We start from the raw sequence: 17,221 nt of genomic DNA, 5'->3' as shown, positions 1-17,221 counted from the left end.
CAGCCTTTGGTTCAGAGCCCTGTTGTGAGAGGAAAAGATGAACCTCTGTATTTATACCAAGTGTTAGGTGTGAGCTGAAACAATGAAGTTCAAGACTGGTTTCCACTCATTCCAATGTGCCACGACAGTTCCAAGAAGCCTAAATTTATGTTTGTGTTTATTGCCTCCAACTTTGTTGCTGTTCCATTTCTGTCCCACCGGGCTCAGAAAAGTCAGGTCGCTGCGGATGCTGTTCCAGAGGTGTTGGCACGGAACAATCCCATGGTGGACTTCAAAAATCTACCAAGGGATTTTGTGCAGAAAAAATCCTTCATCTTTGCCTCCAAGAGCAAGCAATAAAAAACCCTGACTGCTCCCATGGTAACTACAGGAAGTTCTGCAAACTGCTGCAGAACGGAATCATTATTAATTGAGTCCTTGAGTAGCTCACTAATCATGGCAAAGGAAATTAATTGGCACGTTACTGCATAAAAATTCCTGCAAATAGGAGAAAAATAATCTGGTGAACGCTGGTTTAAGTGCAATTACAGAACTTTACAATGATCATGCCATCCCTTAATGGAGTGGCCAGACCTCCAAAAAAAGATATCACATATCTTGCCTGTGACTGAGCAGAAAAAATATTAATCTAAACTTCAGGTATTTTAAGATTTGCTGAGGAGATAATTCTTTCTATCTTCTTGGAAAAGCCAAATTTGAATTTTTAACTCTACTACAAACCAACTGCAGTTGATGATGCTTGCCAAGAAAGCATTAACAAGATTGATTAATAAGATTAACAAACACTGACTACTCCAGAGTGGGTACAGGTGAATACAATTCTGTTCAGCAACAGCAAAGAAAGGTTCTGCATTTCATATCTGGAATTATTCTTATGCTTCCTTAGCTGTTATACACAAGATTGTTCCAGTCCAACAATTGTTTCCTTGAGCACTTACTTCCCAATACAGAGGTATACTAAAAAAATTAGATTTTATCACATTTTAAAACCCAACACTGTCATTTCCCCAAACAAACCCACCCTATTCTCAGTAATAAGGAGCAATACCCAGCCTGATTTACCTCCCCTTTCTATGGAGAGAAATCACAACGGTCAGAACACCAAAGCTGTGTTAGTGGAATGGCTCTTGTGGAGAAGATACCAGAATTATGTGCAAAGAAACCTTCTGAAAATGGGCTACAAGTGAGTGGTAAGAGAAAAAAAAAAAAAAAAAAAGGTGAAGACAGCAGAAAGAAGCTGGAGCAAAAAATGTAAAAGAAAAAAATAAAAAGGGCAGAGAGGAGCAGAGTGTGGTCTCTGATAAGCCTGAGGTGTAAAACTACAGCTACAGTGCAATTAGAATTTGTCAAATGAAGCTGAAGCATTCCCTACCAGAGCTGATGTCTGTACCTGAGAACTGCCAGTTTCAAAGCATGGTTAGCAGGTTAAAACATTTCTGTTTTTCATCCTTTTGTAGTGCCTATATTAATATTTTCTGCATTTTTCCTGCACCTCTGCATTTCCTCTTGCCAGTTTGCATCCCCAGATCTCACACTTCCCTGTTTGACTCCAGTGATTCTCCCAAGCTGTGTTCAGCTGTTCCCACACAGATTTCTCCTGCTGCTTTCCAGGCTGCCCAAAGTTCTCCTTAACTGCAGACACCCTGTAAGTGGAAGATGACAGTTCCACTGTAATAGAGGGAGGTGGAATGTACAAACACAGATCCATGATGTTCCTCAAATTGAAGCAATTAAACAAGTTCAGGGCAGTTCCTGAGCAGATAATTTTCCAGAGTAACTGTATATTAAACAGAATTTGCTTCGTGTCAATCACGTGCAAACAGCAATTCCTAAACCCAGGGGCAGAAAGGGCCGCAGGAAGTTTCCTGTTAGCAACACAGAGCTCTCAAAAAAGGTATCATTTCCTCTCTCAAGGAAAACCTAACTCCAGCTTTGTTCAACTGGCCTTTCCACTGCAGTATATTAATCCAGACAAGTTCATCTGAGTGTCACTCAGTGTCCAAGAGAAGAGAAGGAAGCAGTGGTAGTAGAAACAATGGTCTTTATCATAAAGTATTTTTAGGGTCTCACAAACACGCAAGACATCTTAGAAATATTTCCTGTTTACCCAGAGCTGTACTATCTGTGTGCAATGATACACTGCACATCCTGAGGTTAGCCAGCAATCAGAAATATAGGGGAGTTAAATGAGGCTAGACTGGATAACATTCCTTGGGATATATAGCTGCCATTTGAAAATTAATTCTTCAACAGCAGGGAGTTATGAAAAATTATCCTTAGATGAAAATAGAGTGCAAATTTATATTAAAGTATATAAAATTTAAAATATGATGCATAACTTAGCAGATCTTTCATAAAGGCAAAAGAGACACCTGAAATCACACTGTGAAAAGTTCACTGTGAAAAAGTGAAATTAGAAGAACCTCAAAAAAGTGAAATTAGAAGAACCTCAAAAATTAAGAAACAATGTCAAGTGGTCAAGTGGGGCATTTTTACAAGGAAAATGTCAAAACCTCAATCGGGAAGAGGGACAGAAACTGCAAAACCACTAGAGCATTTAATACTGGATTCATTGAAATAGGGGGAAAAAAAATTAATCCGCTTTGTCCAAAGGAAAAACAGAATTTATCCTTGCTCTTCTGTTGCAGCCCAAGCCCTACCATAGGTTGTTACTGATTTCCTTCTAAAATACTTTGTATCCGTGTATCAAACATGACCAAAACAAGTTCTTTGGAGAAAGGTTACAAATGAATCCTCCCCACCCAAACCAGTCTGTGCCTTCTCAATTAACAGAGGCCACGCACATCACTTCACTGCCAGGATTTATTTTAGAGGTTCATGAAAAGAAAAACACATGAGTATAAAAACATTTCCAGTGATTATAACATCCAATTAAAGGTGTTTTAAGAAAAGATAAATTTCATCAGAAATTGCATCATTACAGATCATGGAATAGTTTGAAAAGCTACCATAGGTAACAGTAGTAAACAAAAGTGCCTCTGTGTGCATAATACTGAAGAAAGAAGTGCAGAGTTCTGTGCAGCATCCTCCTTACACACAAGCAGCTCCAATCCCAGCTGCTGGGGGCATTTCCCGGGAAGTCCCGTGGTTCAAAGGATCAGTTTACAAAATGCAGCTTCTGTGTCCAGTGACAGAGGGTTCTCAGCTCCCACAAACACAAAGGATCTCGAGTGTCTCACCCCTGCAAAGAGGCTGCATGGCTCCCTCTGAGCTGCTCCTGCCCAGCAGATGCACCCTGCTTAGAAGAAACTGGATCTTGGTCCACAGTAAATTGCCAGCTGTGGTCTGGAATTCAAAGCCCACTGCTCTTTGGGCTCTCCACAGAATCTCCTTGCATGGAGAACGGTCAAAGAGTTACACCAGTGAAACCAGAGACAGAGCACAACTCAGGAACTGCAGAAGGGACTGCAGTTCAAAGCAGGGGTTTGTCTGATGCCCTAATTGCCAAGAGAAGTCACGTATCTGGAAGATTCAGTGCAAAACAAATTCTTGGGAGACCAGTATAAATGGGCAAACTGTTTCTAATATGGTTCCAAAGTGTAACAGGAATGTACAAACTGTAAACCTCAAGGCAGTGTTAATCCATGCAATGAACACAGTATCCTCTGAACCTGCCCTCACTGCTCACCAAGTATTCCCACCACCAAGCATCAAGCTGAGATACATCTAAAACCTACAGAGGCCAAGTGTTCCTAAAGCCCACTGCAACTACCTAACCAGAAACCTATGTCAGAGCTCCAACAGGACACAAAGACACCTGGACCTCAATAGATTTTGTACAGTGAATGATAAAAGCAAAACAAATATCCTATCAAGCTGTTAACTTTCTATCTCAAAACAACCCTGAAAAAAAATAAGGCTTTGAGAAAAAGAGCAAAAAGGAATCCACTCAGTTGTGAAGCAGAATTCCAGCATGAACATCCCAACACCCCTTGCTCTTCCACCTGAAGCAAACCTGCTCTTTTCCATCCCTGTGCCAGTGAGGAGTGACTAACTCTGCTCACCACACCTGGGAGGGAGCTGTGGGTACAGAACATGGGAAACTCAAAGTGCTCAGTCCCAGCACTGCAGCCTGAGATTCTGTGGAATGTTGGTGCCCTTTCCTACCCTTTCCAAAGATCTCTATTTCCCCATCAAGAAACAAGACCCTTTCAGAAGCTAACTACCTTTCAGGTACAGGAAATTTCCATTCCATCTCCGCCCTCAAGTGCACAGGATACAGAAAGGTCTGAGCACCTCTAGAAAAACAGAAAGTTTGCAGACTGACTGCTATAAATTGAAGACATTTACAGTTTTCAAAGTTTATGCCAAATCATCAACGATGGGCTGCTCATCTATGCTAAAGCATTTCTCAACTTCTGCAACTTCCCTCAGAAGTTGTGGGATCCTGGCTCACTCCAAACCAGGGACTGGTACAAAAATGGGTTTATTTTTTGTTTTTTAATGAGGGAGGTAAAGGCAACAGGCAAATTGCTTAATTGTTTTATAAAATAAGAATTTCAAAAATCAGGAATAGTGCATTTTGATAAATGTATTTCAATTTGGAAGAATCAAAAATTGAAAATCCTACAAAGAGTTCTTCAGTAAGGCATGACGAGAGGGATCTACCAAAGGAGACTTTACACACTTCAAAGATTTTGTTTTTCATGTGACCTGTTGTCACTGGTGTTTCCCAAAAGGTAATTAGCTTACATCTGAAAGTCAAATAAAATTTCAAAACAAGCTAACTAGCTGTATCTAATAAATAATTTTTAAATAACTTCATTTAAACTCAAAATTTGGAAATCAATTATTAAGTGGTTACAGTATAGTAAATATTGCATCGTAAATAAAATATCCTCTACAAAAAAGGAACAAGCCTAAAAACCTATTAAACATTGCAACCTCCTTAAGTTAAATCATTGCATCAGAAATGTCTATCACCTTAAAACAGACAGCATTCCTTAAGTGCTATTTTACAGTTCTCATCCAGTGCAAGAGAGTTACTCTCCCCAGAATAAAAATAACCATTTCCACAATAAATTATCTTCTACAAGCTTCCAAAGTTTCTGAACATTCCTACCTGTCTTACTCCATCTTCTAAGAGCAAAAGCTTACAATCACTAAGACATAAAGAATCATCTGACTGCTGAACCAGGACCACTAAATGCCTTTTCTATTTTCAGAACCACCACCTGATCCTGGATTGTCAGGTTTGTACAGCCAACTGCTCTCTTCCTCTGGCACATCCTTTTCTATTGGTGTTTGACTACACTGAATCTAGGAGAAAAAAAGGATAAAAACCAAATTAACAATTCAAAAGCACTGTGTTGCTCTGTATTATCCATACCATTATATAAAGATGCTGTAACAGTTACACAGAGTCTTTCAGCACATCAGCAAATCCTTTTTAGCCAGGACATATCCTTTTAAAAATTCCTTCTGCTGCTACCTTCCCAAGGATTAACACAGTTATGTTCAATACATATGAAAACAAATGAAGTAATAAAAAAAAAATCACATCAACATTAATCAATGCTTCCTAATGTATTACCTGAAAAGGTTCACTGATGCCAACTATTGACTGCAAGTTATTGCTAAAATAACAAAGCAAAAATTCTCCTCCCATCTTGGGTATTTCTGAAGCACTCATGTAAACCTGGCAAGAATAAGAACAGGCAATGAGCAATTTCCACAGCAAAAGAAGTTTATGAAAAAGCCCTTCAGGACACCATCAAAATCAGTATTTGCTATTTATAAGCACATTTTAAAACGTAAGCTAAAACGGATGGGGATGAAAATAACTCAGGAAACCATCTGAAAATTAAATCAGGGAGGAGAAGGAATATCCTTCACTATGTCAGCAGGCTGGCTTGGTTCAGTGACAAGGGAGAAGAGACCCAGAGTGGTTGGAAGGGAAGGGTCAAAGCCAGAGAGCAGCAGAGGGAGTGGAGCTGCCTCCTTGTGGCAACAGCGGAGCAATCCACAAGCTTGGTTTGCTCCTGTCCCAAGGAGCCACCGTTCCTAATTTCAACTTCTATTTGTTCAGGTAAGTATCTCTGGATATATATCATTTGCATCAAAATAAGGTGGTGTTTTTTTTTTTTTTTTTTTTGTTTAAATCGCTTTAAATAATCACTACTAGAAGGCTTTGTAGCAGACAGCAGTTTTTAAAGAGGGACCAAAACATTCAATAGGAAGAATTAGGAAGAGGGATTTTAAACAATAATATTGTTCTCAATTAGCTTCAACTGAGAAGAGGATACAGAACCCCTGAGGGGAAGGGGATATGGAACAGACATCAGATGCTACTCTATGAAAAGCTACATTAGAAAAAAATACAACTTACTTGTTTGCTGTCTCTGCTGAAAGAAATTTCATCATCTTCCACCCAAGCATAAGTAATATAATCCTTCACATGCCTGAAAGTCACCTGCATAGAAAGATACAAACTATCAGCTTCCTGATGGAAACAAAAGCCATACTACATGAAAAACAAACTTGTGAGAGATGTTTACTGTTTCACTGAAGTAATTAAAACACTCCTAGGATCAAAACATTTTGGGGACATGCACACATCTTCTGTTTCTGGGAGGGTGGGACTGCTCTGTTCTCTCACCCTTCTACTGACTTTTATCTTTGTTGCATCAGCTTCTTTCCATAGCTTCTGCAATATTTTGCCTCAATAAACAACCAGATTACCTTAGCAGAGAATTTAAAGGGTGTGGAAGAACTCACATGCTGCAGAGCTAAACTGTCAGCACACAGAAACTAACGGCAATCAAGCACACAACTATTTCACAGAGCTCTGCACTAGCAAGAATCAGTGCTCTAAAACTCTCCAGGAGCTCCTGCAGTCACATTCCTCATCTTTGCTGAAGAGCCAGGATGAGGTGACATTACCTGGAAGAGCCCAATCCAGTCCCAAGCACTGCTGGGGAGTTCAGGCGCTGCGGAGTAGCGGATGAGAACATCGTGCTCTGCACTCCAGTCACCCTCAGGATTCAGCACCACCAAGGGATCTGAGACAAGAGGCTTCATCTATACCAAAAAACAAAGTTTAAACTCAGTCAAGCCTGTCATTCCTTCAGTTATTCTTCTCTGCCACAATTGCCACCTGTGCGACTCTTTAACTGACTGGAAATAACCTGAAAGCAATTTGCTGCCTTCACTATGATCACAGTAAAACAGAGATTATGGTTTAGGAGATCAGCTGCTGTAAGGCAATACTGAGTAAAACAAACTTTTTCATAACTGGGACAGCACCTCAAGCTTGAAAGTTCCTGTAACAGGTTTGTGATCACTGATGCCATAGCTCATGTGACTGACATAGTTATTCAGAGTAACAGAAACTGGATTCTCTTCTTCAGGGAATTCGCCTTCTTTTGATGCAACCTCGCTGAGATTTTTCACTTTCCATAGAATTCTATCAGTCCATGCTGGCTTTCTTTTCTTCTCACTGCAAAAACATAAGGTAAAAAGTAAAATGAGCAGAGAAACAAGTTGCCAAAAGCTAAGAATGCTGTGCAAAATCTACTCAGAGTTCAAAGACTGTGAGCTACATATTAATAAAAGGAGGCAATCATATCCAAGCTTCATTTTACAGCTCTGATTAATGTGTTTTACAAGCAACATTTCCTTAATTTGAACTCCATTCAGCACAGATCATGGCATTCTGAAAGAGGAGTAAAATGAAGGGGAGAAGGACATTTCAGTGGGTTAGTTGGCTTCATACAGGAAATGATACTTTCTCCTAAAACCCTGTAAAAACATGCATGAATTTAGAGATAAAAAAACAACTGCCCCAGGCTCCAAACGCACATATTCTGAGAAATGAGGGTGTAAACATAAGGAATACGTAGGAAGAGTCTGAATGATGTTTGAAATTATTCAAAATATTTGAGAGCAAGTTTCTTTTAACAACACAAGACAGGACAAACTTGGGTAGCTTATGGTCATCACAGGTGCCACAGCAATGCTCTGTTTAGAAGCTCCTCTAAATTGTACCAGCCTGCATTTCAGGTTTGTAAGCTACTGCTGTCTCATAAAAACAGGCTTTCAAAATTCCATAATCAAGGAAGTTGTGCCTGCAACTGTACTATACATCAAACTGTTACCACAATGCAGAGTTTCCTTTTATACCATATCAATTACACCAGAAGACATGAGCCCTCTGTGGTTCTCTCTGTAGTGGGAGGAAGGCTTAACAGCAACTCTCTGGATGGGTGGATCACTTCAAATTGAAATGGAGAAAAGATCATACCCTATGGAAGAGGAATTAGAATGGACTGGATTGGATTATGAAAGTTAAAAGCAGGATGTGTAAGGAAAACTGTCAGTTTAAATATCAAAACCAAGGCCATTTAGTTCAATATTCAACATAATTTTGTTTTATCCCTTCCTACCTTTAATAAAGTGGAAAGATTTGAAATGACTAAGGGCCCTTATCCCACTTACTGCAGTAATTCTCTAAACCAACAGAAATCTTTACGAGATGCCAGATGTCTGCTCTGCTGTGCAGGAAATACCAAAAGAACAACTTAAGGTAAAACACTCCCTGTTTCAGAGAAAATGGAGTTTTAGATGGGAAACAAACCCTCAGAATTTACACTGAAGGAGTATCAAAAATAAAATTCTCTGGGCTTCAGTAAAAGCAACTTTTGCAGGGTGCTTGCCTTGAGGTCTTACTGGTCCTCCCCACATGAGCAAAGTCTCTGTGGTAGCTTGAACAGCAGCAGGATGCACACAGAATGTGTAACCACACTGTTCTCTAAATCAGCCAATACAGACAACCAGGCTATGAACCATTCGTAAAATGTCCAGGTCTGGATTATTTTAAGTATTTTTTTAAGACGGATTTACTGCTGGTCCCATTACATCCCGTTATATTAAACTGGAAAGCAAAATGTCTTTGGGTCCACATGAATAACTTCCAATATTCAGTGCAACAGCAGAGTAGATAACACTGCAGCTTTCAGACAGGTTAGAGGAAATCCCTAAAGAAAATCAGCTGCCATCTGATTTTCAAATATTTCACAAAAATCAAAGCAAAAGCTCAGATGGAACCTTGTTTTGATTCTGAAATATTAAAAATAACTACAAAATTCAGAAAGTTCTCTTCTTACTTAAACCAAAACAGGGACTTCTGTTCTCTGGAAGTAAAGAAAAAGGTCAGTACAAAACCCTGTTTGGACAGGAACTTATCCTTCTGTGGAAACATAAGACTAATACTTAACAAACAGACTTTAGTATCACAGAAAAACTTTGGAAATTTAAGATACCCCATCTTCAACTTAAAGTAATCAATAAAGACAAATATACATTAATTTTCAAATACCAGCATATCAAATAAAATGCTTAAACAGAGAAGGGAAGCAAAAATGACAGACAATTATTCTTTCGCTCCTTTTTGACAACCAATGAGCACTTTTAGTAGGAAAGAACAAAACAGAACCAGCTTAAACAAGTGCTCATTTATTTTGTTAATCTGGTCTTTCCAAAAAGGCAGCTGGGTTGTTTCATTACTTCCCTCATACAATCAGCAGACCCCAGCTTCTTCAGCCAAAAGTATTCATTTATTCAGATTTGATCAATCCAAGCCTAACAGAACAGCTCAACACCCCCAGTACACACCAGAAGTTCAAGTTTGCTGATTACTGAAGTGATATTTACCAAGCACCACACTCACTCTCATATTCCACATCTAAACTCATTTTATCTTTTACCTTGTGTCATAGACCTCTGAGTCAAGGTCAAACTTGTAGGTGGGCTTAAACTGCAGAGGACCCTCTTTGAATTCCCTCAGAAATGCTTCCTTCTTTTTTGCCATATTTAACTGCAGAAATAAAAAGTAACTTTTAAACATTATGTTTAAAAAAATCAGAGCTTAAAGGATGATTGGGAAAGCATCTTCCAAGAATTCAACATTGCAGTCAGAACAACATTGGAAAGGTAAATTCAGAAGGGCCTCTTTGTTATAGCCAGAACTCTTGACACAATCCATCTAAAAGTTTAGAGGCAATTCTACCCAAAACATCCAGAATAATGTTGTCTTAAAAAGAATTATTGGGAGGAGAGATAAAGGTGAGGAACAACTGACAAGACAAGAAGTTCAAAGAAATCTCCAGTCAAACAGGAGCATTGTAAATGAGTAAGAAACTGCACAAAAGCAGAAAAAGTTTGCAATTAGCTGGGGTTTATGACCACCTCATGACTGCTCTGAGTTTGTGTTCTTTAACAGAAATCAGAAGCTCAGGGTGTAATTTAACTACCACATTGTGTTTGTGTGCATTACAACCAAAACCAAACCCCCAGAGAGACTGAGCCAACCCACCTGGTCCTTTTCCCAGAGCAGACTGAAACGCTTGTTATTGATAGATTCTCTGACAAAGTGTATCCCATAATCTGCTATCCGGAAGTTTAGGTCTCCAAACCAGAAGAGAAGCCTTAAAACCAAACCAAGATGCATCAAACAAGGAAGATTTATATGAATCTATTAACTCAAGGGAAGAATTTGACAGAATGTTGGCCATTACACTAATTAGGTGCTCTAATCACTTTTATTACTTAATGCAAAGAGCTTTAACACAAACATTAAGTAGCTATAGATAAGCTTACACAGGGACAACCTGCTGCTAAACAAAAAAATATCGAAGTAATTGAAACAGTAAATTAAGTCCCTTGCATTCTTGCTGCTTGCATATTGCTGCCTGAATACTAACTTCTCCCACATCTTGCATCTCTGAACATTTAACAGCAATCTAAAGGATTTTTGGTACAAACAGGCTTTAGCTTCTAAAGCTTTCCTGCATGACATGTACAGTCTATATGCTAACAAATGAATGTAATTAGAGACAGGAAGAGAACAGTCTTGTAAAACAGATATCTGTCTTTCAGGTTATCTTTTCCTCCCAGAATTCAGGGTCAAGGCTGAAGGGACATTTAAAATAAAATGATGGATGAAAAATCCAAACCCAAAATTCTTCAGTGGAAGAGTTCACACTACAATAGATAAAAATAACACAGAACCGAATGAACAACTCACTCATGATCCAAGGGACTTGGAATATTCTCTCCTTCAAACTGCATTTCCAGAATTTTCTCAAAGTCATCCAGTCGCTGCTCTGTGTTCTCCATGTGAGCTGGCAAGTGGCAGTTCACGAAACAGATCGTGTGCCCAAAGAGGGACAGGCGGACGCTGACGCCTCCTTTGTTCCCCTGGCAAGGAAGATGAACAACTTTCCCTGAAACTGCAGTCACTGCCTGCAAATGGAACTAACACCACCTACAACCTTTTAAATCTTGCAATTAAGATTTAAATCAGTACAATTTCCTTCTACACAACTTGTTGCGTATCAGCAAATAAACTGAAATCTGAAATTACGATCTGTGCTGCCCACGAGGTTCAAACAAATGAGTCTGCTTGTCAGGTTATTAATTTTTAATTAAAGCACATCTTCTCTGTCCCAGCAGGGAGCCATGGAGAGGCAGAGAGCACCAGCAGTGACCAGAGGCAGTCCTTACCCAGTAGCCATAGAGGCCTGTGCGGGTGTAGTTGGTGTGGATGTGCCGGATGAAGGGAAGGTGCACGTGCTTCACAAAGATCAGAAGCAGCAACCCCTGCATGCGAACTGAGGAGAGCTGGGGAGGTAGAAAAGAAGAAAAGGTCATTTCCAGGAGTTCCTTATGTTTACTTCACAGGAGCTTTTAGGGAAGAAGGCCACAGCAGAAGTCATGCAATTCCCTTGCCAAGCCTGGCCTCAATACTGTGACAGTAAATGCAGATTCATTTCAGTGCTGTGAAAAACATATCCTTTATAAACAAATCTGATCAATTCCTCAGCTAATTAACACAGTTCCAACATTATATTTCAATCTGAAGTCACCCTCAAAATATGCACCTGCCCAAACCTCTTTAAAGACTTTTCTTCTGCCTCACCAGCCTCTTGTTTCTTTCTGTCTTTAAGAATCCTGTTCATGAACGACCAAATCCTTCACTTTTCACTAAAAGCTTTATAACTCACACCTACAAGTCCTCCAACAGCAGCAGCTCTTTCAAACTGAAGAATCCTTGAGCAGTTCATTAAATATTCTAAATGCCTTCAAAAGCACAGCAGTCAGCTCCAGGCATCTGCAAAAACAATGAGCTGCAAACAGCAGAAACTCCTGCCTTGCAGTGCCTGTAAAAACTGATTTTCCAAACACTTAGAGGGCATATAAGACACGGGGGTTTTGTGGTTTGGGGGTTTTTTGGTTTGTGTGTGTGGAAACAGTCTAATAAAGATGTCCTTCATTGAACATTTATGGACTTTACAATGATCCTGGCATGAGACACAAAATTCATTGTGTTTTAATGATTATGATTCAATTTAAAATACAGGCATTGAAATACATTAACTGTAGTTCAATTTTATGCTGGATTAATTTAGAAAAAGACTACATTAGAATAAAACTGACTATACAACCGCTGGAGAAGCACAAAAAATTCAGCCCAAAATTTAAAACAGAATTCCTCCTTTGTCTCCCTATCTACAAAATTAAATGATTTCAGAATATATTTTAATGTTTTCATTGTCCTTGAACCCAAGAAAATACCACACAGAATACTGAAACAATGGACTGCAATTACTGCAACGGTGCATAAATATTTTAGTAGTCAGCGTTCTCCTTTCCATAATTACATTCAAGAGGTACCAAGATCTTGCAGTCCTTTTATTATTTATTTGCTTTATTTCACTCTGCTGTGGCCAGTCCCCAGAGGTTTCTCAAGATCTACAGGATCTGAGCACAAGCAGGCACTGACCCCTCCCCTGCTGGAACCAGCACCAGTCCCACCAGCCCTTAGAGCCAAATCAAGCAAAGCCCTTGCACAGAGGGAACACGATCCTGTGGATGGTGGAAGAATGGACTGTGACAAATTGAACATCCTGAAAACAGACCCTGCTACTGAGGGGACAGAATGTCCCAAGGATGACACCTCTCCCTCCACACCCAACCTCGTCACAGGTCAGCCAAGGGGTAAGTGCTCCTCTCCCACTCAGCCAAATTCCTGGCTCGGTCCTGGGATAACCTTTCCTTGCTGCCTGGTTTGATTTTGACCCGGCCTGACAGCTCCCCCTTACTAGAGCTAATCAAGTCCTGCTGAAAGCCATTAGGTGGCAGCATCCATTCATTAGTGTGCTCCAAACTGCCTCTGTTATAAATTAGAATTCAAAATCAGCCAGGCATACCAGCAGGAATTCTTTTAACTGTGTGTATACAGGGCCTGAATGTCAACCCACGGCCAGATTTTGAATTTTTATCAGCAATGACTTAGGCCAGAGTGAACAATGTGGGTTTTTATCTTTTTGTAATTTCCAATGGGTCCTTTGTTTTGTTTAATTACAATTAAAAGAACAGCACAACTACTGAGTCCGATTAGCATGCAGATAATGCAATCACCTCAGCAAAATCAGCCAGAAATAGTGCTTGGTTTAGAAAATCACTACAAAAGGCTTTAAATTTCTCTTTATAGAGAAATTCAGGATATCTTCCTACATTTATTGTTGACATTATTAAAATAGCCAGTACTTTAGCTGATCTTATGTCCCTGATATTACCGCAAAATCTTATCATTTAAATTCCAATATGTTATAGATCTTCAACCAAAAATCAACTCCTCACGTAAATATATACACCCACTAAAATCCTCTTTTACACATATGCAATTTATTTTCACCTGCAAACAAACTGGAAAAAGGAAAAAAAAAAGATAAAGGAGCCTTACCAATCTTAACGAAAATCACTGCCATTGCTTGGGATATTTATAGTGCAAGACTACATTAGAAGCATCACAATACAGTTCCCCAATATTGCACAGAGCAAAAAACTTTTCTACAAACAAGAGAGAGATAAAGATATTGTGGCCACAAGAAACATGCTGTTCAGTATGAGTTCACATGACATGAAAAACAGGAAAACACAGGTGTGATGAAGAATCACTTCTAACATATGTATACCTATGGAAGTGACAGACACCTGCAAAAACACCATCAACTTCTCTTTTATGGATAATCTGAGGAAAAAAAATTAAGACTTTTACTTCAGTGCTGTGACACGTAAGAGTGGTGTAAATTATTACCTTGATATATCCCAAGGGAGACAGGACAGTCATGAAAAAAATGCTCCATGGATCATCAAACGCCAGGTCAGACAGAAAATTGGTGATTTTTGAATTCACCTCCTGTAAGCTGAATACATCACAATTACTCACATTGCACCAGTTGGTTTGGACAGAATTCATAGGAACTTTGCAGAACACAGACCCCAGAAATTTCTTGCTGTTCAGTTTCTCATTCAAGCAGTTTAACCCACGCACAGATCTAACACACCTGACACTGAGTAAAACAAAATTAAAGGAGGTTATATACACCTGAAGATAGAGTTTAAGACAATGCCAGACTCAAGATGTGTTGTAAAATCCTGATTGTCAGGACTTCAGAATTTCAACATAGTGGCAGATTGTGCCTAACAAGCCTGCACTAATTCCCTTAAAACATGCTGAATTTCCAATAACTTTCATATCAAAATGAACATGCTATCAAAAATAAAAACAGCAGCCCAAACTTTTTGTGTTTAGAAAAGATATTCTGCATTCTGTCACCCACAGCAGCAGCCAACTGCTATAAATCATCTCTGTTCTAAGTTAGTCCCCTGTTAGACTAAGTTAGTCTTCACCCTCTGGTAGCAGTAGTGTTAAACCATCTCCCAGGCAGTGATTCACATCACACAGTCCTCTCATGCACACCATGCTGAGACCCAGCAGTTTTGCAATAAACTCATAAAGCAAGTTCTTTAGTATCACTCACCCTATCACATACATGTCCGTGGTGGGGCCCAGCGAGTTGAGCTGAAGTAAACTTGTGACATCAGGAGGGGGAGAAGCTGTGCCCACATTCCAGGTAACTAAATGCAATCTAAAAACAAACAGAAACCACACAAAACCAATGCTAAAATTGAAATGTGGACAGGCAACCAGCTCTAAGAACGTTCTAATTTCTAAGTGAATTTCTGTCACTTTTCATCAACCAGAAATCTAATTGACAGCCCCGACGCCAACACGAAAACAACCAACAGGAGGGAGCAAAACCTGAATTCTTGCCACTTATCCTTCAGCTTTTTCCCCCAGATGAGGAAAGCTTCATCCAGAGTGCGAGACACTTCTTCGTGGATCTCATCGTCCGAGCTGATGTCCTCCACGCAGGCCATCAGCTGGGCCACCCTGTGCCGGAGCTGCAGGCGGCCGCTGGAGCCGGTGCTGCTGAGGCTGGCGGAGCGGCTGCGCAGGCTGGGCGCGCTCTCCAGATCGGCCAGGGAGAGCCCCTGGCAATGCTGAAATGCATCCTCGCTGCTCAGCGACGCCATCTGCTCCAAGTTAAAGCTATGCCCTGAAGGACCGGCCCATTAAAATCAAGAGATTGATAAGGGTTTTCCAGATCTTGTGGAATTCAGCATTGCTTCCAAGGCAAAAGGACAAATGTAGGTGCAGCAATGCTGGGAAAAAAAAAACAACCTGCGGTGTTCCCACCACACTGGCTGGGTTGTTACAAAAGCTGCAATCACGTCCTACCACACACGGTGAATTGTTTTTTTCATAATAGATTTAATGTGGTTAATTCTACGAGCTCAGGGTTTAAAAGAATTTATTGTTGATTTGATCATGTGCCCGTCTGCAGGCAAGGAGAAATGTAATCTCCAGCTCCCAAACATTCAAAGTTCTCAGCAGAACCAGGCAAAGCCACTGACTCTCAACATCCACATCACAGCATTGTTGTTTCTTTACAAAATGGTTATTTCAGTACCAGAGCTTCTAAAAACAGATTCACTTTATTGTCAGTCTTGTTACACGACAGACAGGCTTAAAAAATAATAAATTGTTAAATTTCCATCATCTTAGAGTTCTAGAATGACCTTGTGAACACTGGTAATTAGTGAATCCCATCAATACACCCATTATTAAGGCTGTGTTTTTATCCCATAATCAACAGAAATGTATACAGAGAAGCTGGAAAACAACCTTGCACAATAGATTAAAATGATACATAATTTCCCTCACTAATAGTGTATCTTTGTAAGACTAAGCTGAAGTCACACAAAAGCTACTCCAAAACAAACTTCTAGGGGGGAAAAAATGTAGGTAGGCTGCAGATCTAATTTTGCCACCAGAGATGCATCACTTGGGAATCCTCTCCAGTTATTTATTTTGTAAGACAATTACCTGATTAAACAAAACTGAAATAATGTTGAAGCCATCAGACATTACAGACAAAAATTCAATTCCTCAAGGTGCCCAGTGACCACAGCACTGACAAAAACACAGATCTCAGAGGTAGAAACAAACACTGTCCTAAATACAAGCAACCTACTAAAGTCATTATTATCATCACCGCTGCTAATCCTCAAATGACTCAATAGCGGAGAATTTCTCAGGGTCACAGTGCCCATAATAAAGCCTTCAAAGGATTTTTAAGATATTTGAGCTCTTGTCAGCTTGTTAGTTTGGCTGTTTAAGTATTCCTGTCACAGGCTGTTACCCAAATCCCACCTAAGCAGGTTTCTGTAGGGAACCGAGCCAGACAGGACACCGACAGAGAGTGAAGACACATTGTAAAAACACCGTAAAAGCAGAAGCTCGGTGTTTGCTCAAGCTTCTTCTTCCCCACGGAAAGTGACAAGTTCGAGACACCCGGTCCATTACAGACGTGCAGATGCTCGTGCCCTCATAACACATTAACAGAGCTCCGGGAAATCCCAAAAATGCCCCATAAGCCTCCCTGAGCCACTCCAGCACCGACCTTCCAAACCAGAAAATCAGCTTTTCTCCTCTATTTCATATGACTGCGCAACGCCGCCAATTTGTGTAATTCTGCGCTAATAAGCACGCACACACAAGTTTCGCTAATTCTCGCCCATTTACGTAACCGCTCGGGGCCACTTTTCGGAGCCGCCCTCAGCCCCGCGCCTCGCGCCCACCACTCACCTCAACTCCTTGGTGGGAAGGCCCGCGGTCTCCATGCCCGGGGCTCTCGCAGCGAAGCGCTGCCCGAGGGACGGGGAAGGGGCCGGCGGAGCCCCCGGCGCTCCCCTCACGCAGCCCGGCCCGGCCGCGGCCTCCGCGCCGCCCTCAGCGCTCCGCGCCCATCGGCGCGCGTGACGGGGGCGGGCACGCGCCGCGCCGCGGCGC

The 17,221-nt window shown here is 40.6% G+C and overlaps 1 protein-coding gene across 3 annotated transcripts; it reads right to left on the bottom strand.

Annotated features, from left to right (window-relative positions):
• Positions 1-2,805: 2,805 nt before the first annotated feature.
• Positions 2,806-17,184, bottom strand: INPP5K (inositol polyphosphate-5-phosphatase K). Of its 3 annotated transcripts, XM_041482764.1 has the most exons (13): positions 17,018-17,155; positions 15,128-15,425; positions 14,847-14,954; positions 14,120-14,228; positions 11,524-11,640; positions 11,045-11,217; positions 10,334-10,445; positions 9,726-9,835; positions 7,267-7,459; positions 6,904-7,041; positions 6,350-6,433; positions 5,555-5,659; positions 2,806-5,280 (listed from the first exon to the last, which is right to left on the bottom strand). In XM_041482764.1, the coding sequence occupies exons 2-13, from the start codon at positions 15,400-15,402 to the stop codon at positions 5,164-5,166; spliced, it is 1,641 nt and encodes a 546-aa protein (XP_041338698.1). In that variant the 5' UTR covers positions 15,403-15,425; positions 17,018-17,155; the 3' UTR covers positions 2,806-5,163. The 3 variants fall into 3 exon arrangements, with proteins under 3 accessions (XP_041338698.1, XP_041338699.1, XP_041338700.1); XM_041482765.1 differs by lacking the exon at positions 15,128-15,425 and having other exon boundaries at positions 17,018-17,184; XM_041482766.1 differs by lacking the exons at positions 15,128-15,425; positions 17,018-17,155 and having other exon boundaries at positions 14,120-14,221.
• Between the last annotated feature and the right edge of the window lie 37 nt (positions 17,185-17,221).

Source organism: Pyrgilauda ruficollis, unplaced genomic scaffold (assembly GCF_017590135.1).
Source record: "Pyrgilauda ruficollis isolate IOZ18807 unplaced genomic scaffold, ASM1759013v1 scaffold59, whole genome shotgun sequence".
NCBI classification, from domain to species: domain Eukaryota; kingdom Metazoa; phylum Chordata; class Aves; order Passeriformes; family Passeridae; genus Pyrgilauda; species Pyrgilauda ruficollis.
This window is presented reverse-complemented; position numbering and strand designations above follow the sequence as displayed.

Coding starts and splice junctions, on each gene's coding strand:
- INPP5K (XM_041482764.1), bottom strand. CDS start 15,402: ATGGCGTCGCTGAGCAGCGAGGATGCATTTCAGCATTGCCAGGGGCTC. Junction 11,218..11,523: donor CAGGCCTCTATGGCTACTGG/GTAAGGACTGCC, acceptor CTTCCTTGCCAG/GGGAACAAAGGAGGCGTCAG. Junction 7,042..7,266: donor CAGGAACTTTCAAGCTTGAG/GTGCTGTCCCAG, acceptor TTTTTGGTATAG/ATGAAGCCTCTTGTCTCAGA.